The 22,891-nt window shown below is 42.5% G+C and overlaps 1 protein-coding gene across 5 annotated transcripts in view; it reads left to right on the top strand.

The window, feature by feature from the left end:
• Positions 1-22,598, top strand: part of fgfr3 (fibroblast growth factor receptor 3) — a 61,115-nt gene extending 38,517 nt beyond the window's left edge. For 2 of the 5 annotated variants that reach the window (XM_013909725.1, XM_013909721.1), the window contains exons 6-16: positions 5,150-5,273; positions 5,435-5,625; positions 11,602-11,746; positions 12,373-12,548; positions 15,883-16,031; positions 16,216-16,337; positions 16,509-16,619; positions 16,707-16,897; positions 17,263-17,385; positions 17,792-17,862; positions 22,457-22,598. In XM_013909725.1, the coding sequence (XP_013765179.1) occupies positions 5,150-5,273; positions 5,435-5,625; positions 11,602-11,746; positions 12,373-12,548; positions 15,883-16,031; positions 16,216-16,337; positions 16,509-16,619; positions 16,707-16,897; positions 17,263-17,385; positions 17,792-17,862; positions 22,457-22,598 (1,545 nt within the window). Of the gene's footprint in view, positions 1-5,149; positions 5,274-5,434; positions 5,626-9,811; positions 9,957-11,601; positions 11,747-12,372; positions 12,549-15,882; positions 16,032-16,215; positions 16,338-16,508; positions 16,620-16,706; positions 16,898-17,262; positions 17,386-17,791; positions 17,863-22,456 lie in introns of all 5 variants that reach the window. The other 3 variants (XM_013909724.1, XM_013909723.1, XM_013909722.1) reach the window with 3 other exon arrangements.
• Positions 22,599-22,891: the final 293 nt, after the last annotated feature.

The following is a 22,891-nucleotide window of genomic DNA, read 5'->3' as shown; positions in this document are numbered from 1 at the left end:
CAAACTACTTTTATGCTTTATCCTTTAATCCTCCATCTCTTATTTTTTTTGTCATTTTAGACACAGTAACTAATGCCGGTCATGTTAAACATGATCTATTGAGGATACTTCTTTTCTCAAAAAAGTCTAAACTTGTAGCACAAAATTATATTTACAGGTAATAGTCATTAGTCTTTCAAACTAACAGCTAAAGTTTGAATAATAGTTGTGTTAATAGAAATATATTGGTTCATCTTAGTGGGCTGGGGGTGGTTAGGGGGGTCTCGGAGTCCTGACAGCCTGACAATGGCCTCTTAAAGACTCTATTCCTCCAACAGGTCGTCAAGGTGAAGTCGCTTCCTCCAGCATCTATACTGAAATGACAAGATCATTTTTGATGTGACAGCCATGGTTAACTTTGGCTGAACGAATTGGCTTCGGATGGGGGGATGAAACGACTCTGTCGCACATATCTCAGGGCTTGGAGTGTGCTGGTTGGGGACTGACTTGCTAACTGATCCATGCTGACGGGCACAGTGGAGTCCACTCCATGTAAGCGCTGCCCACCAGCCAGTTTGTCATTTTCTCTTGAGTGCCTTCAGATCTGCGGACGTGTGAGAGAAAGGCACTGACTGAGTGGACCATTAGGGTCCATTAGCCACCTACAGAAAATACGTCCTGTCTTCACGCCAGAGTGCTTGAAAACAGCCTTTCCGAGGATGCACTACGTTCACCTTTGTTGCTTAAAGACTTCCGCTTTAACAGAGGGTTTGACAATCGCTCTTTTCTTTTGCAAATATGCACACGTCTAAACTAGTCTCCGGTTTTACTTTTCTTTTGAAGAATTTATTGAAATGTAGGGGGAAAAGTGGCACGTTGACTTTTTTGTCGATCACCATCAAAACTCTCATATTTTAAATCCAATTAAGATGTTGACATTGAGCATTTATCCTGAAGGTATCTCAAAGCAAAACAGCTTACATCTATTTTCAGTGGTTACAATGTAATCAGGGATAAAAGTGCTCTCTTCAGATTAAGGGTATCTTTTACAGGAGGCTGAAGTAAAATGATGGCAGCGATAATGTCATCTCTGTGGTAAAGAGATTCAAAGATGTTATTGTAGGGTCTTTATCTTACATGAAGTGCCTTGAGGCAACTGTTGTTGTGATTGGGCGCTATAAAAATTTACTGAATTGAATTTCAGAACAGGCAAGAAAACAAATGGCAGAAGGCAGGATTGTATTAATATTCCACCCATTTTGAAGCATTTTTTCTGGCCACACAACACTTTTTTTTTATTCGATCAATGGATTTTATACTTTATTTTGCATAACTAAACTTTTTAAAGCTCTTTCTAGATTTTTTATTTTATTTTATTTTTTGTAGGTCAAGCTGCATTTACCAGCTGCTGACAACGGTATTATCAGACAGTCTGGCTTTCAGCGTTAATGTCTTTCACATGCTTTCCATTCTGGAAGGTAATGTATTTCTGGGGGAAAATGCTGACTACAACAAAGGGATTGTTTAATTTACAGAAGAGGATCAGCAGAATGATCCGTGTTTTAGCAGCTCCAGTGTCAGTATTTGATAGTCTAACCCTACAGGCCTGTATATTTGTACACTGACACCTTTTTCCCCATGCAAGCTGGAGGCTGTTTCAGATATTCGCTTAAAATTTTGCAAGCACTTTACAATTCTGTTGAAATGCAACCCAGAGAGCTAAGCGGTGCATTAGCTGAAAACTAAAGGAAACTAAATAGGATGTGTGGCTCATTTATAAAATGGAAAATAAAATTCCAGCAGTGCGATGTTCCGGAGCATTGTTCGCCTTTCCAGACAACTGCGGCGCTCCTTATTGTGAAGGCCAAGCCCTAAAGGTTAAAGTTCAGCCGTCTATTGAGCCATCAGATGGACGTGGCAAGAGATGGGCGTGTTGTCGACCCATTGAGCCAGCCCGAGCCTTCGACAGACAAAGTCATCGCCGTTGTATGATGCCACATATGGCGGATGGGATTTTATTGTGCTCATGCTAAACTTCGGCAGCACAAGCGAGGCTAAAGCTGACAATGTAATTATTGTGTTTCATTCCTTCCAGGTCGCTCAGCACTTAACTGATTTTTCAATCCCTGTTTTGACAGCTTTCCAAGACGGGGCTCTTAAACTGGCTCCACACTGTTGCTTTTTAAGACTTTAAGCACTTTAAATCCTTGTTTTTTCCACTCCGGATTTTAACACAGCCTGGATTGTGAGTCTCAGTAGGCCACGCAGGAATTTCTACACATTGCAAGATTATTTTTGGACTCCTTTTTTTAATTTTAGACCAGCCGCACGTCTTTTTCCCCTCTCGGTCATTTTAATCAAACACATCGCAGATATCAAAAGATAGATGATCCAATTTTTTGTTGTTTTTTTTACTCGTATACTTCCATTTTTACAGCCTTCTGCTGTCTTGCAAAGCTAAACTTTACCAGCTTTAATAGCAACCCCCTTAGGGCTGCATCTCTCTGTTTCTACCTTCTCTATGGGTCAAATTAGACGGTAGCGCAGATCCGGGCCACTGGTCCGCTCTGACACACTCATAAATTCTGGTAACTGGCCCCGCTGGTTCTGACAGAAGCTATTTTGTGAGGTGAAGACGGAGAGTTTGGACTATAAAGGGAAAAGAGCTTCCTGTGTTTTCTCAGACAACTAATACACTGCAAAAAATGTCAGCATCTTTGCCAGTCTCTCAAGCTCGCTCAGAGTCCAGAATTTGATGAAAAGACGTGAGAGAATCTGCCCATTGGATGAGGGAACTGAAGTGTTTTCGATGGCAATCCCGGTGAAGCAAAAGGAAATGCCTCGAAAGGCAGTTTACTTTGTCCCAAAATATTTCAGAGAAAAATTTAACACAGAATACAAATTTCAAGTTGTTTCTCTGTCCTCTTCAGACTCCTGAAAAGCTGGTAATGTCTCTTTCAAAGTGCACTTTTTGCAGTGTAAAACTGCCTGTCCATTCCCATGGCATGCTCTGTGCGCTCCGTACATCCACAGCCAAAGCCCTAAAACCTTTAAAGCCTTGTATGACTCTAATGTAAGCTGCTTAATAATTTAATTCTGGTTGGAATCTGGCATGATTGGAATGGATAGGATTATCACATTTGGGGACTAATGCTACGAGTTAAACAGGGGTTAGCCAGTGTAACATGGTAATAAAAGCCAGTGATGTGTGTTTAGAAAATAATGAAAAGTGCCAGGAGGAATTAAAGTAGAATGGCACTCAAACTTAATTATTACCGCAGACAAGAAGTTCGGTTTCAGTAGCCACGATATTAGTGGCAGTTAACACTTTAAAACCGAGTGCGTGTATCAGACACAGATGTCTCGGGCTAGGTGTGAAATCAGAATCTGTAACAGCAGCTGTCGTATAAATGTAGTTGCGCAAAAGCTCCATCTGAACTGAAAGTTTGCAAAGAGTTACAAAGCAAAGAAGTCATGCTTTGGATCGCTCTCTCTTTCTGTATCTCCTGGTGGTCTTGCCCACTACTGAGCTTGAACTTGTTCTCATATTTTACCACCTTTTCGGTTCCCCCTGCATGTGTCGCCTGTTTTCTGGGGTTTTTTTTCCCTCCACTCCCCTCTCTGCTCAGCTCAATCCCAGCCACCACAGCACAAGGCGTCACTCAGCTGCTCATGAGAGCAGCCATTGACTTCGGTTTGACTCCTGTCTCTGAGAGGGGTAGACGGGGTGGAGCCAGCCCCTCTGAAGAACCATTTGCCAGCGTCGAGCGAGCCTATGTTACCACGCAACTGCAAAAAGCACACACAGGCATAATATTTACACTGTTACATTATTTTCCGTATACGCCTCCAAGAGTGGGAGTCAAGAAGTGTATACTGTAAGACAGACAGAGGAGAAGAAGAAGAAGTAGGGGAGGAGAATTTGATCCTCGGCATACAAATATATACATATATATATATATATATACCTTCTGTGAATGGCTGGCTGGCCACCAAAATGTGTGGGGTTAAATGTTTACAAAAACATTAAACCTTCTCTGGGTCGGCACATTTTCCTTTGCGGGTGATGTTAAGTGTTCCACCCTGAAAAGCCTCCTTGTTGACATCACTCACTCCCGTCGTTAGTAATTCTGACCTCTCGCGGAGGAGTTCACTCTGCTCCTGTCTCGCAGCGCTAAGCGCCACACGTTTCCACTTAAACCGTGGAGGTCATTCCTCTCGGCCCGTGGAGACTCTGCTTATCGATGCGTGGCGGGTTCTGTCTTCGCGCCTCGCGGTGCCGGACCGCTCGTACGTTCGCTCTCCCATCCGATAGACTTCTGAATCTGTCAAGTTAGTATCTGTCTGCTGCTGCCATCCAGCCACACCTGGTTTGAATTACTACACACAATTCAACACTCGGGTCTCCGGGGATGGCTTGCTCCTGAGTGGCACAGTGGAACCACTTTCAGAGGTGCAAAAGAAGAAAAAAAACTCACCCTCACTGCAGGCGGAGAGAAGAAAATACTTCTCTGCTATTTGAAAATGTCGTATTTCATCAAGTCATGATTCCAGTTAGTTTAACTGGTTTCTCAAACATATGGCGTGTGCTGCGTTCTATTTCTTGAAAAGGCCGTTCCTTGTGATTTCTTCAAAGCGATACCTGATGACACCACTCTCTGCAGCTTCTCCGGCCGCTGCGGGCACGCGGAATAAATTCCCATTAAGACGTTTACACCACATCAAAATATTGCGTTCTGCTAATCACATCTGTTCTGCATCAAGCGGGACGCAATTAATAAAAAGAGGTTACAGTTGTGTTGTCGTTTGAAATGTTTGTTCAAAAGGGTTTGCACCTCAGTAAACATGCACTGCACAAAGGCCTCTCCTGTTTGCCGAGCGGTGCGCTCTGTGATGTTTTATACCAAAGGATATCAAAGGAGGGAATAGCTCTGACAGTAGAGAGGACGCTTTTCTATAGCAATAGCTGATATTTATTGGAGCAATTTCTCTATGGTGACCGTCTTATTAAACGTAGGAATATACTAAATGGGTATTTGTGTGTTGCTCTCTTGAAAATATGAAAGCAATTCTCCCAAAGACTTCTGCACCCTTGTCATTTTTTATGACATATACTAAATATTCTCTCCTCTCTCATCTCCGTCGTCCCTCCACCCCATCCAACCCCAAGCTGAGACACCAGCAGTGGAGTCTGGTGATGGAGAGCGCCGTGCCGTCAGACCGGGGAAACTACACCTGCGTTGTGCAAAACAAATACGGCTCCATCAGCCACACCTACCAGCTCGACGTGCTCGGTGAATGTCTTTTCTCTTCTGCTCTTTTAACAACACATAACTTAACACACAGCAATTATAAAAGAGCTTATTTTTAGCTGTACCTTAAGTCTAAATTTCCTGCAGCATATTATTGCCACAAATGAGTTGTGGTAATGACTCTATAATTTCTTTTTCCTCAGAGCGTTCACCTCACAGGCCCATCCTCCAGGCTGGTCTGCCAGCCAATCAGACGGTGGTGGTGGGCAGCAATGTGGAGTTTCATTGTAAGGTTTACAGCGACGCCCAGCCGCACATCCAGTGGCTCAAACACATTGAGGTGAACGGCAGTCGCCTTGGCCCCGACGGTGTTCCCTACGTCAACGTCCTGAAGGTGGGTCTGTAGCTCAGAGCTCTTTGTTTTACATCTGTAATGAGCCTGAGTCTCACTGCCTGGAGTCGATCTCAGTCTGCGATAATTCTACTCATAATTAATCTCTCCTAATAGTTCTGTTTAATGAGCTTTTACAGTAGGTGGGTCTGTGGGGCCCACAGGCTGTTTTTGCTGCAGCCTGAACCTGAAGAGCTCATTCCTCAAACACCATACCTTCATTATGGGGAAAAAACACACACCTGCATTTTGCGACATACCACACCATATAAAAATGGATTCTCATAAACCTAATAATAGCCCTGTAAATAATTTTCTCCACTTAACCACGGCACCTGCACTGCTTCAGTTTATTCCAATGCTGGCCTGAGCAGTGTGGTTCCATACTGGTGATGATGGAGCCAGTTCACTTATAATTACAGTGTTTTATTTTCTTTCTCCTTTTTCTTATTTGTTCCTTTTTTCTTTTTTTCTACTCATTTATGTCATGATGAAACAGTAAGAGGATATCATTTTTAAGATTGTCTCAGACACACAGCTCTGGCTGTCAGCACAGACGTTCTAATTCAATTCAATTTCAAATCAGTTTTACTTGTTAAGGTCCAAATCGTAACCGTTGTCACCTCAGATCACTTTATATCGTAAGGTAAAGGCCTTACAATAACACAGAAAAAACCTAAACAATGAGATGATCCCCCCGTTAGCAAACACTTGGTGACAGTGGGAAGGAAAAACTCCATTTTAACAGGAAGAAACCTCCAGCAGAAGCAGGCTGAGGGAGGGGCAAGGGGAATGGTTGGGGGGTGAGCACCTATACTAACTTAGTGCAGGATTGTACCCAGTGATTGCGCATTGTGTCTCTTCCACCACTATAAATGTATTCATGTTTCTTTAATAGGCTAACAGCAATTAATCATGCTTAACCAGCATTTCCACAAGCCAATCAGTCGAGTGCCGCTTACTGGTTACATTCGATTTGAATAAAATATGTTAGGAGGAAGTGCACGAAATAGGCAATAGCTGCATTTGCAGAGAAATATTTGTTATTGTTGAGATAAATGTCATGGTTTATCCAAATATCAGCTGTTGGTATTTCAGTCTCATTGCAAATCCCAGATTTGTTTATTTAACCACTGGAAAGGAGATTGCCAAGGCAGTCATGTTTGCATTGTTTGATTCAGTAAGTGACAGACTGACAATCACAACAACGAAAAGGTTTTCTTTGTCAGATTTCCTAAAATCTATATTTGGTTACAGCATTATAGAGAAGAAGAGATACTTGACTTTTTTTTTTTATTGCGCTTTATTTCGTATTGAGTCAAACCGTAATTCAACTAAAGAATGTCAGAAAAACAAAATACATGAATAAAGTGAATCAAAAATCCACCCTAAAGGTTATAAGTCTGATCAGTCAAGGTGGCCCTACGTGTTTACTTGCTTGGGAAAGAACTATTTAATTATAAATCGAGCTAGAAAATGATGTATACGTGACTTGCATTTTCAGATGTCCCTGTAGATTAATCACAACTTTTCTGAGCTATTCAGCGTTGCCCGTCTTCAGTTTTTGTCCTTGCCCCGATGAAGCATCTTTTAGTTTTTAAAAAGATATTTTAATCGCATACTTCCTCATGAAGTATTAGGAAAGTGTAGATAGGATTGTCCTCAATCAATCGAAGAGAGGGCAACAACCTTAAACCCACTTCGAGGCGTGTTTTTAGATCTGGGGTCTAGAAAGGAAGACTCCCATCCACATCGCAAAACCCGAGAGGGCTTAGCTGTCTCATTTTGACCGCCCCCCCCCCTCTTTTTTTCTTTTTTCTGCCTCTGGAGAGAGAAAGAGGAGAGGGTGAATAAAACAAACATCTGGTTTGGACTAAGTTAACTGCTGTGGTGGCGGCAACGCAGGGAGAGAGGCAGGCTCTGCTAACCGCCACTGCCGTCAGATGTGCTGCGTCGCGTGGTTTGAGGAGGAGGAGGAGAGAGGAAAAAGGGAAGAGGCAACCAAAAAAGCCATGGAAAAAATTAGTGGAGGAACACGAGGAAGGGCAAAGTCAGCAGGGAGAGGGAGAGAATGTGTGACAGATTGGTGGGCAAAGATGGAGAGCGAGGGCGAGAACGAGTGGCTGGGGTGTCAGAAAAGCAGCGAGACGGGCGGGAGGAGCGGACGAAGGAAATAAGATGCAAACGTGAAACAAGAAGAGCAAGAGATAGAAGCTGAACAAAGCGCATGGAGAAACGTCACAGTGTTAGCTTTTCACATATGAAAGTAACTGTCCAGGTACAAGAGTGCTCTCAGGTTGCAAATAGATTATTTTGGAGCTGAAGCCTTTAGATGATAACCTTCCTGAGTTGAAGAGATGCTCAAGGCCTGAGTTTCTAATCTTCTAACACATTATTAGAATTATTATTACAATTTTTAAATATCTTCACACTATGAGTCGTGGGCTTGAAGGTCTGGGTTACTCCATCTTGACATTAAAGTTTCATTGACTTTTAATGTCAAGTCATTTAAATAAATAAATAAATAAATACCTTCACTTGTTACATGAGACGCTCTCCTATCCGCACGTTCAATATGAGGCTATATGAGCCTGGTAGTTTAGCGAGGTGTCCTAGGTGCTCACTCATTTAATGTTGAAATGTCACTTTAAATCTGCTGGATTCACAGTTATTTTATGACTTATTAAAACACTGACTGTGCCGAAGCCTTTTACATCAATGTCATTTAATTTATGCTTGAGCTGAAACACGTGGGTCGTTTGTGGATAAGAGATATGGTTGTGGGTGCAGTATGTTGTCTTCGTAACTTCACGACTTCAAACACAAGATCAGCATATAAAGTGTCCAGCAAATCTTTAGAAATGTAGGTCTGAGAAGGTGGAGTAAAATAGAAAGCAAAAGGACTGAGAGAGTGAGAGTAAGACAGAGCGAAAGAGGAGGAGAAAGAGAGAGGCCAACAAAAAGAGAGAGAAAGAGGGGGGAAAGCAAGCCTGTCAGCCCAGACTGCGGCTCCACGCTCTATTTTCGACTACCGCATAATTGAAACAGTATTTACTGAGATTTGTGTGTGCCTCCCTCTCTCTCTGTCACTCTCAGTCTCTCTCTCTAGGCCCACCACAGTTCACTCAGACATGATATGCTCTCTCGTGTGTGGCATATACTGTAGAAGTTAAATACAGCTTAGGGTGAGACGAGGGGGTCAAAAAAAGAATTTTTCTTTTCTTTTTTTTGAGAAATGCCTGAATCGTTCTTTTGATGCCTGGAAAAAGAGTTAACGATGAGTGACTCGCCCCGCACGGGGGAGGGAGAAGGAGATGTCTGGAGCCAAGGCGTGGATGTTCATTAAGCAACTATAAAACATGATATGTTTTCTCCTTTATGCGCCGGGCCCGTTTAATAATTTAGCAGCAGTTTCTCTGCGAGCGAAGCACCCAGTCAGATCGTGAGTGTTTACACTCGCAGGTTTACACCCTTATAGGACTGACATACTGTAATGCCTTTAAACTAGCAACAGACAGCGTGGATTGGTGCGAGTCTGCAATGTATGGCTCGTGTGTGTTCCTGTTGTTGTGTGTTTATGATCTTACAGGTTTGACATGTTGCTTTTAATCAACAAAACTGACAGAATGACACTATGCCTCACTGTATCACTCTCACGTCATGTTAGCATAGCTTAGCATAAATCTGTAAACAACTGGAAAGTCATAGCCTGGCTGTCTCTGATTTTTTACAACAGCAGCTTATAAAGAGGATTTATTCATCATGCTTTTCATTATTTTCTATCACATATATACTGTTACAATAGTGGACTAAATGATGAGGATGAGAAGACTTCTTTAAATGTTCAGTTTGAGGCAGTTTTTTCCACTGATGGCTCTCTGTGATGTATGAAAACACACGGATCGGCCAATCAGAAGAAAGTTTGCCTTAAAGGGAGAGAAGCTGGATCATTTTTGAGCTGTGAAGCACGTAGAGCTATGTGGAGATAAGAATGAGCGTAAGAGGTCTCCTTTGTTCACAATAAACAATGAAACTAAGCTAATAACACAAAAAAATGTTGTAAATGTAAAAACCAATGTGCAGTGCTTCTTTTAGATGTGTGTGTAGTATGTGGGTTTGCATGTTGTTACTATGTGTTTTTGCAGGAGCTCTGAAGGCCTCACTCTGCCTTTCAATTTTCCCCTTACAGAGTGTTGTCAGTAAACACATTGAGACCCACAGTAAGTTGAAACTGTCCAACGTGACAGAGAAAGACGCCGGGAAGTACTGGTGTCGTGCTTCAAACTTTGTAGGAAAGTCAGAAAACGCTTTCTGGCTTAACATATACAAACCAGGTAAATTCTGAACTCTGGGCGAGAACCGTCGTCACCACATTTGATCTGCTGTGCCTCTTCCTCTCTGCAATGTTCCTCTTGGTTGTGGGTTTTGACTGGCTCGCTGGCTTGCTCACACCTATACACATTCATCAGTGAGGTTTGAGTTCTAATGCTTGCATTTAGTTAGCTAATGGCCATCATCTATTTTAGCTCCCAGTGCCACTTTGTCTTCCTTCCCGGTCGATAAGAGAAAGACAATATTGCGCCATTAATTAATGCAAAAACTTCAAAAGTTTCTCACACATACACACACACACACACACACACAGAGAGATTAAAGCCCACATAAAACCTTTACTGACCAAAGCGTACCCGTACACAAACAAGCCAGTATTGATTTCTCTGGGAGAGCATCCTCCTGCTATATTAATGTGCTTTTATATGAGAGCATGCAGCAGGCGCCTGGATGTCAGTGTTCATTACTGAGGCACGGGGAATAAGTCCTCCACCTCAGCCTTTACTAAGCCACATCCAGCACTGCCTTTGAATCAAACTAACCTAGCGGTCATCACACCAAATGATATTTGAAGAAAGAAAAATCGCAACTGCAGTGATGCACTTTTTAGGCTGGGCTTTGGTGCTTAAAAAAAAAGTTGATGTTGATGATACTCTTGATATTTACAAAAAGTAAAAAGACCCTGTTGTATTTCTGTGAGTTCCTTTCTCAAGGCACAAACTATTTAAGACTAAGACTGTTTAAATCAAGCGTGCAAACTGATTTACTAACGTTAAATATCTGCACAATTTAAAAAGCTGGGGGAAAAAAATGGTTTTTTGTGCTTTATGGCGCTTTTGTAAATCACCCATAAAACTAACCAGGCCTCTGAGCTCTATTTGGGGATTGCGGACCATTTAATAAATCTGGCGCTCTAAATTTTACTTGTAAAAAATTCAGGTGAAATCCCATTTTGGTAATGACATCTTGCAGCAGTAATCTTAAACTAAAAATATCTTTTTAAAACATGTTTACAAAACCCGGTGCTCATTTGAATTTGTTTTCTTTTAAAAACATAAAGGATCTAGGACTGATCCTTGAGGCATTCCTAGAAAAACACTGATCCAAAGGCGCAAATCACTTTCCTCTCACAAACACACAAAGACCTTCATAAGCAAGTCCAGAACCAAAGGCAAGCTTTGTCATCAGGTCAACTGTACGTGGTTCAGTTTAAACTCACGGGTGCATTTGGAGGCAACAGAAAACTCTCCTTATCAAAGAAGCTTACAGAAGTCTGTAAGAAATATTTTGTGTTAGGAAACTCTGTTATGACACTTCTGCCTGTTCTAAATGTGGAAATGGATGCCTGTGTCTTACGATTCCACATATGAAAGTAAATCACTGCTGCAGTCTACAAAATTCTTGATAGGAGTTCATTACATCAAAGAGTGCCTGTGGCGTTAGGCTGAACCAACGAGCTTGTCTCACAGCGTGGTGTAGGTGCTGCTTGGGTGTTTTCAGGTGTGGGTGATGGTGCTGACAACAGTAAACAGGACTGTCCTTTCCTCCAGGGTGCATTTGGTGTTTCTTCTAAGAAGCTTTCGCCTTACGATATATCTTCTCTCTCTGTCTCTTTCTCTTCCCTCTCCTCCCTCTCATCCTCCACAGACGGCTGGCATTAACACTACAGATAAGGAGCTAGAGGTTCTCTTCTTGACCAATGTGTCTTTTGAGGATGCGGGCGAGTACACTTGTCTCGCAGGGAACTCTATCGGCTTTTCTTACCACTCTGCTTGGCTGACGGTGCTTCCAGGTATACTCTTCACTCTGTGGGTCCATTTTCTCCCACCTGTGTTACCTGAAATGTTAGAAACGCCACGAAACTTGTTTTGCTCTGCAGCACAATATTTAACATCAATTTTCAAACCTAATTATCATAGATTGCTACTTGTAAGCACATATTTTAAGTGCGTCGACGCTCTGTCACCATCCCTTTAATTTAACCAACCGAACATGCAATCCATCCTTCACTGAAAGGCGCTTTTTAATCAGAGCAGATCGTCTGCTCAGATGTCTCTGGGCTATGAGGCAATTTAACGACACTTCAGCTTTTGCTTTTCAAGACAATAATTGCCTCCCTGAGGAAAAGCGTATCACAGGTGCAATTACCTGCAGCAGGATAAAACTACACGATGATCACACCGTGGGTTGCTGCCCCAACCCACGGTGTGAATGCGAGCTTTCAGTGAGGAACAACAAGTTTCTGATCTGTTTCTCTTTTGATTTATGGATATTTCTTCACAGAAAATGCTCACTCAAACTCCATTTGGTTGAAGTGTGCTACTGAACAAAGCAAGCTATTTTTGAGTGGGAATTAAAACAAAATGCTGTGTGAATTTGGTGAATTTCAACTGACTTTTCACATTTTCCCTCCTAAAGCAGTGAGTCCACAAAAGGAAGACTACTACGCCGACATCCTTATCTACGTGACAGGCTGCGTGCTCTTCATCCTCGCCGTGGTCATCGCAATCCTCTGCCGTATGAGGATGACCACGCAGAAGACTCTGCCCACGCCTCCCGTGCAAAAACTGTCAAAGTTCCCCCTCAAGAGACAGGTAACAGAAAGTAGATACAAGATTTGCACAAGACTTTCCCAAAACCTTTCTTCTCTCTGCTTGTCTGTTTAATGCAGCTTTTAGTATATAACCCAGGTCAAACTAAGAAAGGAAGAGTTTGGGGTATCTGTCATTTAAATAATAGAACAAAGTATAAATTGGTTAAAGAAGGTTTCTACGCGTCTGTCTGTCCTGTTGTTTAATTGGCGCTGTGTTGACGATGGACGGCAGCACACTGCTGACATGTGTTCACATTTATCTTGGAGCAGATTTGGTTCAGGGATATTTATGCGCTCCTGTGACTGTCAGTGTTGGTTTTAGATTTCACTCTGAGTGTATCACATACTCTCTCTCATCAACTGTTTGCGAAGAAACACAGAGTGGAGCAGCTGCATTGCCGCAGCTTTTAGTCCGAAGAACTCTTCGTGACTTCAGGACTAAGCTTAGATACAGTATCTACTAAGATCGGGCTAATCATGCTCAGTTTATTATCGAACAGGCTGTTATTGAAATTAAAGCAAGTCTCGAGGGCTGAAGGAATAATTTATTTTGTAAAAAAAATTGTTGAGCACTCTTCCAACAAGAGTTGAGACAAAGGATTGATCATCTCTTTATGTAAACACAAAGCTAGAGCTAGTAGCGGGTTAGCTTAGCATAAAGAGTAAAACCTGGGTACGCTAGCTTGACTCGTTAGTAAACACTCAGAGACAGACCGACAGATACAGGATTTTTTTTTAGACTGATGTTGATATTTTAACCCTTCAAGCTCTTTTTCTGAGCTTAGTGGTTTCTGTCATATTTCAGGACTGCTTATAGAACAAAATTATTGGGTGCACATCAGACGTTAGCATAGCTGGTCTCTGCTTATGCAGCTACCCTTGAAAAAATAACAGAAACTGCTTCTAATGGTCATCAAACCACATCCTTATTGATTTATACTGAGATGCTAAAATCCGTCATTATCTGTACGGGGGACGCTGTCAGATGTCATCTTTTTGGGGGTAGAATTAAGACGCACGAAAAAACATTTCCTTAACATTTGTTATGCAGTTACTTATTCATGGATCATTTGCTAAGATCAGTTGCGGATCGGATCGCGAGTCGTTGTCACCATTTTACGCTCTGTTGTCATCAGTTGCAGAGCGCCCTCTTGTGGACTAACTATACAACGTCAGCACTGATATAATGGTTAAAGTGTGTTTTTTTTTGTCTCTTCTTTACTTTTTTAATTGTTATTTATATGCCGTTATAAATGCTGATTCTTATATGTTGCCAAATAGCTAATATAAACCAATTTTTACTGTGCTTTACTGTGAGCAGCTCTAATACTAACTTTTAACAGATATATGAAGGGGGCTTTCAGTTTTTAGGTTAAATCAAGATAATTCTTTTTTTTTTTTTTTGTATAATTTCTGCTACAAATAGCATTTTGTGCAATTTGCGGTTTGTTTCCCTTAAACAAGCAAAATCATATTAGGAGAAATGAAAACACACTGATGAGGCTTCAAAAAATAAGATATCAGATATGATACACTTGGCAGTACGGGGTTAAAACGGATTTTATAAGTCCAAGTTATTATTTTTGGACTCTAGCTTTGCATGAATCACAGTTCAAGAAATCCTGATTTATCCTACGTACTGTAGTTTATCTTCCATCTGAAAAAAGCTTTTTTACCTTCAACCTTTTCTCTAAAGAGAAGGTCGAACAAGAGGTGGGACAAATAGGCTTCTGTGCTCAGAGCCAGAGCTGTGAGTCTGGGTTGAGCATATTAAGGATAGCCACTTTGAATGACATCACAGAGAGCCAAGAACAAAACAAGACAGTCAGAAACAGATTATTTAGAGCAGTCGCACTAATCCCTGTGAGCCTTTAGCTCATTACTTTTGGTCTCTTACAGTAATTATAATCCAGGTAGGGATGTGCATCTTACCATTTCTCTCTGAATGCCAAGATTGTCTGAATGTCTAACATGTAGACGAGTTTGCGATTATCTCTTCGGCCCCACCCTGCTGGCTCCCACTGTGTGCAGGACATAGCCACTATGTGTGTCTGTGTGTTTTGTGCAAAATCCAGCTTTCCGACTCCATAATTAAAGGGTTGTGCGTCTCAAAATGGAAACGATGCATTTTTAGAAAAGAAAATATTATTTGAAAGCCATAATGCAGTTCTTGGAAAACAAACAGACTTTTAAAACCACGATAAGGTTTCAGCTGTAAAGGCTGTTATACAGTCTGAGGTTGGGTTTTTTTGGTACATAAAGAAGTATTGTTAGGTTATATCAAGTAGAAACCTCAACTATCGAAACATTTTTTAATTGTAGCCTCTAAATCATTTCTACTTGTGCGGCGCTCATATAAATGGTCTTATAAGGTAGTGCAGGGAAAGTTCTTATTGCATTTTTCTATAATCTTTGCTTCGTTTTTGTAAAGCTAATCTCCCTGTTCTCTCCTTTCTTTTTCATAACTCTGAGTAAATCTCCTGTAAAGCTCCTGGCATGTTCTATCAGATATTACTTTTCATGCCTCTGAAATTGTGGTCAGGGCCCTTTTTCTCATTTTCCTCCAGTCAAGAAGTCTGGTAAGTGGACATGTTTGTTTCAGGACCCCACCTGAAGGGTCTGAGCCGGCAGACCCTGACATAAACAGATCTATCAAAAAGCAGACCCGAGCCATCGGTTTTTTCCCCAGCAGTCAGATAAATGGCGGGAGGATGCCGAGCCCAAGGGCTCAGCGGAATGACCGCCGATCCAGAAATGGAGCTTGTTGATGGATAGAGATGTCCACCCCACCTCGCCACTCACTCGCCCACCTCTGCATCCTCCTTCATTCATCTTTGTTACCTCCCGCTTCCTCCCGTGCGCAGCCACAGGCTTGCTGTTTGTAAAAGTCACTGACATTGGTCTGGTCCCGAGATGTGTGATGTTTCCCAAAAAGGGTTTTATCTCAAGTCACTGAATGTTGTTCTTTAAACTTCAAAGCTGTTTTGAATTTGACTGGATTTTGCACTGGATGTATTTTTGTCAGTTTTTGTTTTTTTTCACCCCCCAAAAGAGTGTCAAGATTTTCAGTGTGTCATGAGAAATGATTTCTTTTGAATATATTTTATGTTTCAGGGGCTGGTTCATTTTCAAAAACATCAAAAATATTAGGACTGTTTGAATAAATAATAAAGAGTCAAACTGATCTGAAAAAGGAATTACTTATTCATTATTTAGTTAAAAAATATTTGGTCAAAGATCACGGTTAGATTTCTTTTTTCCCTCTGTCTTTATTTGAATGCCTGTCACCAAACTCTTTTTCAGAGACTATAACAGTTTATTCTTTTGTACCCAAGCAGGTGTCCTTGGATTCCAACTCTTCCATGAACTCAAACACGCCGCTGGTCAGGATCGCCCGTCTGTCGTCCAGCGACGGCCCGATGCTCGCCAACGTCTCGGAGCTGGAGCTGCCGTCCGACCCCAAATGGGAGTTCCCTCGGACACGGTGAGGAAAAAAGCACACTGCACGCGCTCAAAAAAAATTATTCAGTCAAGTAAATTATATTTCACACTTTACATTGTGCTTATGTGACAAAATTACATGTGAAATTTACATGTAATCAAATTACTTAAAGTCTTATGAGTATACACACTGAACTCCAAGTCTGAAATCTGGCCACTTGTTTCAGGCTAACTCTGGGTAAACCTCTGGGAGAAGGCTGCTTCGGTCAGGTGGTTATGGCTGAGGCTGTTGGCATCGACAAAGAGAAGCCCAACAAGTCGCTCACTGTTGCTGTGAAAATGTTGAAAGGTAAGTAATCACTGTGGCTACCCTGCAGGAATGAATACATGACCTTGGCACTGACAGTGCTACCATGCTCGCTGTTGTTCTGTTTGTCTTGTGTACTGGATTTGCGTTGGTTTGATTGCTTCGGTTCGTATTTTCGTCAGTACAAATGCTCCATTGATTTTCTTATCTCAGATGACGCCACAGATAAAGATTTATCAGACCTGGTGTCAGAAATGGAGATGATGAAGATGATTGGGAAACACAAAAACATCATCAACCTACTCGGAGCCTGCACACAGGATGGTGAGCGCAGAGTGCAGTAACAACAGAATTAATGCAGGACTTAACCATTGCCATGAAAGTCATATTTGTTCTCTGTTTCCCGTGCAGGTCCTCTGTATGTCCTGGTGGAATACGCCTCCAAAGGCAACCTGAGGGAGTACCTGCGTGCACGGCGGCCACCGGGCATGGACTACTCCTTCGACACGTGCAAAATCCCCGATGAGCAGCTCACGTTCAAAGACCTGGTGTCCTGTGCCTACCAGGTTGCCCGAGGCATGGAGTATCTTGCTTCACAGAAGGTTAGCCACGTTGCTTCACTTTAACTCAGTTATCATATAAAAGGATGCTTTGGCCTGCACTTAACTTCTCAATCAGACAACCCCCTATGAGCAAGCACTTGGCAACAGTGAGAAGGAAAAACTCCCTTTTAACAGGAAGAAATCAAGTCCATTACAGCAATGTGTTAATTGCGAAATTGAAAGATAATTAGATTAGTGAATTAAAACTCTAAGTTTAAACTAAATTTGAGGCTTTTAAAGTTCAGTTTGTGCGTTTCATAGTGCAAAGTAAAACTTGTCAACTTGCATCAGTGTTTCAGTATATTTGCGTGTATGCGTGAGTGCAATGCGCCGTGTGTTTGATGCATTTGTTCTTCTTCCCTCAGTGCATCCACAGAGACCTGGCAGCCAGAAACGTCCTTGTGACGGAGGACAACGTTATGAAGATCGCCGACTTCGGTCTCGCCAGAGACGTGCACAATATAGACTACTACAAAAAGACCACAAATGTGAGGCTCATTCCTTCAGTGCTGTCCTTTAGGAAAATATTATGTGTTTGAAGCGATACGATGGGATGGTATTGAATACAGCAGCTGCTTCTTACATATGGCTGAAAGTCTTTTCTTTCAGTGTCACGGTCGGGTCGCATCTCAAAAGTAGAATTGAGCAGATTGAGCAAAATTAAAAGTGTATGTGCGGATTCCACAGTGTTGATATGAATGTGTTTTCAAGCAAAGGCGTTGCTGCGAATGAAGCACCGAAATGGTCATCAGATTTCTGAAGCTAGCTGAAGTTCAAGCTGTGGTGGTGGCAGCGCAACTAGGCTGAAGTTTGTGTGTTTGTGTGAGTGTTTGGTTGTCAGCTCCGTACAGAGTGCTTCTGCTGACCCAAGCGTTTCTGTCTCCTTTGTTTCAGGGTCGTCTCCCCGTGAAATGGATGGCTCCAGAGGCTCTCTTCGACCGGGTCTACACGCACCAGAGCGATGTGTGAGTTTGCACAAACTAACCGTCACATACCAACTGCCCAGTCGCGTGTAAGCGAGTGCACCGGCGGAATCCGGGTGTTGAAATATCGTGACTGAGCGTGTTAGCATCAACCGTGTGCGAACATGGAATCATAACATTCCCTTTCCAAATATCTGCGGTTCACCTGATAACCCCCGAGGTTCTCGCGTATTAGCCGCGGCGCAGTCCTGCATTTGTTCTTTTAATCTCTATCCAACGACAGCAGAGAGAGATAGGAACACAACAGAGTCCCGACATCTTAGTGCTGTTTTATCAGTGAAAATCCAACCTGCCCCAGAGCAGGAGGAGATAAAGAGGGTCAGTGGATTTATCACAAGGTGTTCCCTCGGGGCATTTTCCCCACAGCACTTCAAAAGGAATCTGGGCAGCAGAGACAGTTTTCACAACCTCTGATTGCTTCCGTGTTGGCCACGATCAAGAGAAGAAAGGTGAGGAGGCGAGGCGGCCTGCCTTGCAGTAGCTGTAACATACCACCCCCCACCCCAAAACGTCTTCTCAACCCCCAAGCCCCGCCGGCTACAGCCAGACGCCGTGTCCCCAGCACAGCCATCCAAGCCAAACACAGGCCCCTGTCAACACTGGCTCGCCGTGTGATTACACTAGACTGGGAACAGGCCGAGGGGAGAATCAGGCTTCTCTGTTATTTCAGCAGGTCTGGATTACACAGTCAATCCTCCCGCCAAACCTCCTCCTCCTCCTTTTATACAGTAGTCGCTCTGAAGCCAGTTTACTCTCACACACCCTGGGGGACCTTGACTTTTGACTCGCAATGATTTCTTATTTTCCCCCCCTTTTTTTTTTTAGGAAATATGATGGCGAATCAATTAAAAAACAATGAAAAAACTGTAGTGCATATTGTTTCTCCTGTCAGATTCATGCTTGTTGAAACCCTCCTGGCTCATTTACAGCTGTAAAGGCAGAAAACACAGTGGCAACATTTGGGAGCCATTTTTATAGGATTTTTGTCCTTTCGCACATTTTTCATTTTTCAAGAAAACGTGTAAGTCGTCATTAACATCACCAGTTCTCTTTTCGACTTCAAACACCAGAGTTATTTAGTGCAGATAGAGGCTCAGCCAGCACTGCGGCCGCTGCCAATGTCACGGAGGTGAGGATTTTATTTTGGACAGCTTCGGAGGTGTCAGCCTATAAAAGCTGCAGTGGAGAAATCTCACTGCAGCTTCACAGTGACGCACTAGCCCATTAAAAGCAGGGAAGGTGGGGAAGGTGTGGGCCAAAAGCAGCTGGGTTGTAAAAGCAGGTATGATTAAGACTAAAGCTTTTGGCACTGACACGTTTGCAGAAATGATTTTAAAGGGAAAGAAACTTACCTGTAACTAAATAAACGAATTAATGTCCAGTAGAACAGTAAATGTAATGCTGGTAGGCTTAGAGCAAAGATATGGTCACAGATAGAGTAGATGCCATTCTTTTCATTTAAGCCAGGGGTGTCCAAACCCAGGCCTCGAGGGCCGTTGTCCTGCAGGTTTTAGATGTGTCCTTGATCCATCACAGCTTTAAATGGCTAAATTACCTCCTCAACATGTCTTGAAGTTCTCCAGAGGCTGGTAAGGAACTAATCATGTGATTCAGGTGTGTAGACCCAGGGTGAGATCTAAAACCTGCAGGGACACCGGCCCTCGAGGCCTGGAGTTGGCCAAGCCTGAATTAAGCAATGTCAATATCTTTAGATGAAGATGCAATTCTAAGTCCCCCTATGAAACATTTTAGCGCAGCTTTTCCAAAAACCAAGGCTTGCTTTGGATTAAAATTATTAGCCCCCATGATGCTGATACTCAATTGTATATGTCCTCCTGAGCAGTCCCAGCCTATTCTTCTTTTGTGAATCTCTCGAGCTCCTCCAAACTTCCTGCACAGACCCTGGTCGTCAGTTCACCCCACAGTCAGTGACACTCACTGTAGACTTCACCAGGACTGGGACACTCCTCAGTGACGTGTTTTGCTGTTTTCTTTCAAAATCTTCATATATCCTTCCTTTATGATTCCTTCTACTGTGAACATAATACTCCCACCACCGTGTTTGACTGTGACTGTGTTCTTGGGGTTGGTCGCCTCTCCCTTCTTCCTCCAAACACAAGCAGTGCCTCTATGATCAAATGCTTTATTTTTTTCTCATCTGACCAAAGCATGTTTTTCCAGTATGCAGTATCTTCCTCCAGGTCATCCTTAGCATAGTTGAGTCTGGGTTGATGGTTTCTCTTCTGCAGAAGTGGACTTTTTCTCGCAGTCCATTCCTGTGCAGAGTTTGTGTGCGATTGTCTTCTTTGCGACTACAATTCCCAGCATTCACTCATGTCTTGGCAGGTGTTCTGGGATTATTTGACACTTCTCTCAAAGAGTCTTTGAAATCTTCTGCTCCCTACCTCTGCCAGGCTCGCTCTGTACGGTGTGGCTCTCTTTGAGTTTCTTGGTGATACTTCTCACTCCAAATCTTGACACTTGGAAACCCTCTGATAACTTTTTATGTCCACTTCCTCTAAACCAATTCCCTTTTTGTTGGCACGACGCTTTCACAGCGACAGCTAAAAACCCTTACTGAAGTTTTTATACTGTATATAAATAGAAAGATACATTTTACAAGCGTTGAGCATTACAGAGTTAAAGCACATCCTGTAGTGGTTTATGCTATAGCTCAGTAAAAGTAGTATGTTTAGATATACTATGTTAAAAAGACACATGGGAAAAAGCCTTTCAATAATTTTGCACTTATCTGCTCACAATATTACTCAAAACTTCTTTAACAAAGTCGGTCATTATATTGCGACGCTGATATATTCTAACAGCCTTCATTTTCTTAATTTGACTCATGCCGCTGCTTATATGAGTGGCTGACGTTTATTAATGTCTGCTGTAAGAATACACGATCAGTGGTGTGTTGATTGGTATCATGTGCAAATATTCTTTATTAAAAGTGTCTACAGGACTGAAATCACAGATGGATACCATTCGTCAGAGTCTATTATTAGCCCCAGAAACAGATGATGTTGTTTTTCCGTATAAGTCACGAAGAGAGTCTGAATATGAAAACAGCAAGAAGCAATGCTTGGGCAACAAATAAAGCCAATAAAGTTGTGGCTGACTTTTCATTAACTCTCGTCTCCAACCACCTAGCACATGCAGTACTGCCAGATTGTCAGTAACAGGTTTGGTATGATTGGTGAAGAGAAAATCCAAGCAAATAACGAGTTCCCCACTAACGAAATTAGTAGTGGCAGCATGGCCTTTTTGCTACTAAGGCAGCGTTGTTCCTCTTCGTCTGTTCGCACATGTACTTTCAGTGGCTTTTCATCGCCCAACAGGGCTGATTGATGAACACATTTGAAGTCGATAGATATTGCCACAGCTATCATTGAACCAGCACACCAAATGCAGGATTATATTCATTCCTCCCCAAAGTGATTATCCTTCTAAATCTCACTAAATCAGCCATCGGTGATGCTTGCATTGAGATTCCGAGACTGTCAGCTCCCGTTGCTGCAGGTGCCCAAATGAAGTGTTTATATCTTCATTGCCTTCTTCTCCTGTTAGTCACCTAATAGCCTGTGAATATTCATTCCTAGCAACCATCAATAAATATAAGCAGCCTCTCTTTTCTGCTCTTCCTTCTGATTCCGACTATCCTGCTGTGACCCTGAACACCTGATTTGTTGACATGTTTCCCTCTCTTTGAATATTGATGTCTCTTTTTCACCACAGTCGTCTCTCAGGCTTTCATCCGACTCTCTCCCTCTCTGTCTCAGGCGTGCGCCGTATTCGGATTTAGGACCAGCCGGCTAAGCCAGTGTAGCGGCCGTTTTTTCATTTATTCACCCTCTGGACCAGAGCGCGGATAATTAGATTAGACCTAGCGAGAGCTGCAATAGAAGGAGGGGACTCATTCTGATTCACTGGACGAATAGCCAAACAATAGTATGCTGAGTTAATAGACTGCCCGTTATATGATTACTGTCCCTCATTTTTTAGACATTAAGAAATAATACGGGGGTTCATTGGAGCTGCTGCCACCGAGAGACAAAGAAAGAGAGATGATGGCTTGGTTTAGATAGCAGCTGCGCTTTAACGCTAGATGCTGTATAATAAGTTTTCCCATTTATCTCTGCTTCTCCCTTCAGGTCAGGCCTGTGTTGGTGTTGTGGAAACATCATTATCTGCGTCCATAGTTAATAGCTGCCTATTTACCACAAGATTTTTGTGCACGCTTCGTTTTTTTGTGTTGTCTTTTTTTCTTGAGCCATCAAACCAACAAACTGATGATTACATCTCCTTCTTTCGTTTACTCGTCTTATTTCTTGCTTGAGGCAAGAGAAGTAGATTTTTTTGTTTGTTTACAAATATTGACCAGCTGTCTGAAACAATAAGAATTTCAAATGGATTTTTTCAAATTGAGTGCAGTTAACATTACCGAGGATCGATTTTTCCTTCAAACAGATCGATCGGTGGACAGAGCGCATCTGTGTGAACTATGACTGCCTTAGACCGCGGCGTCGCTACGACCTCTGATCTATATTCCTCGTGTGTTTGCGCTGCTGTTTAGGTGGTCTTATGGGGTACTGCTGTGGGAGATCTTCACCTTGGGAGGCTCGCCGTACCCAGGGATTCCAGTGGAAGAACTCTTTAAACTGCTGAAGGAAGGACATCGAATGGATAAGCCTGCCAACTGCACCCATGAACTGTAGGTGTCTGCATGAGTATAAGTGTGTTGCCTTTGTTTACAGGAGGCTGTCCAGATGAGCCAAACAACAGCAGGTTACACCAGGGCCCTGTTATGTTCCTCAGTAATATTCTGTTTATCTGTCATACTGTCATACATTTGCTGACATTCCCAGAAAGCCATAACTTTATACCTCTTTTTTGAAGTGTTTTTTGTTAGGAGGGTTTCGATGTTTTAATGAGTTGTTCTGTCATTAAAATACTGTATTCATAATATGTTTGTATAAGGCAGGGGTGTCCAACTCCAGGCCTCAAGGGC

Source organism: Pundamilia nyererei, unplaced genomic scaffold, assembly GCF_000239375.1.
Source record: "Pundamilia nyererei isolate P.nyererei 1_Seehausen unplaced genomic scaffold, PunNye1.0 scaffold00029, whole genome shotgun sequence".
In the NCBI taxonomy this organism is placed as follows: Eukaryota; Metazoa; Chordata; class Actinopteri; order Cichliformes; family Cichlidae; genus Pundamilia; species Pundamilia nyererei.
The sequence above is the reverse complement of the archived record's forward strand: the minus strand, read 5'-3'. Positions and strand labels throughout refer to the sequence as shown.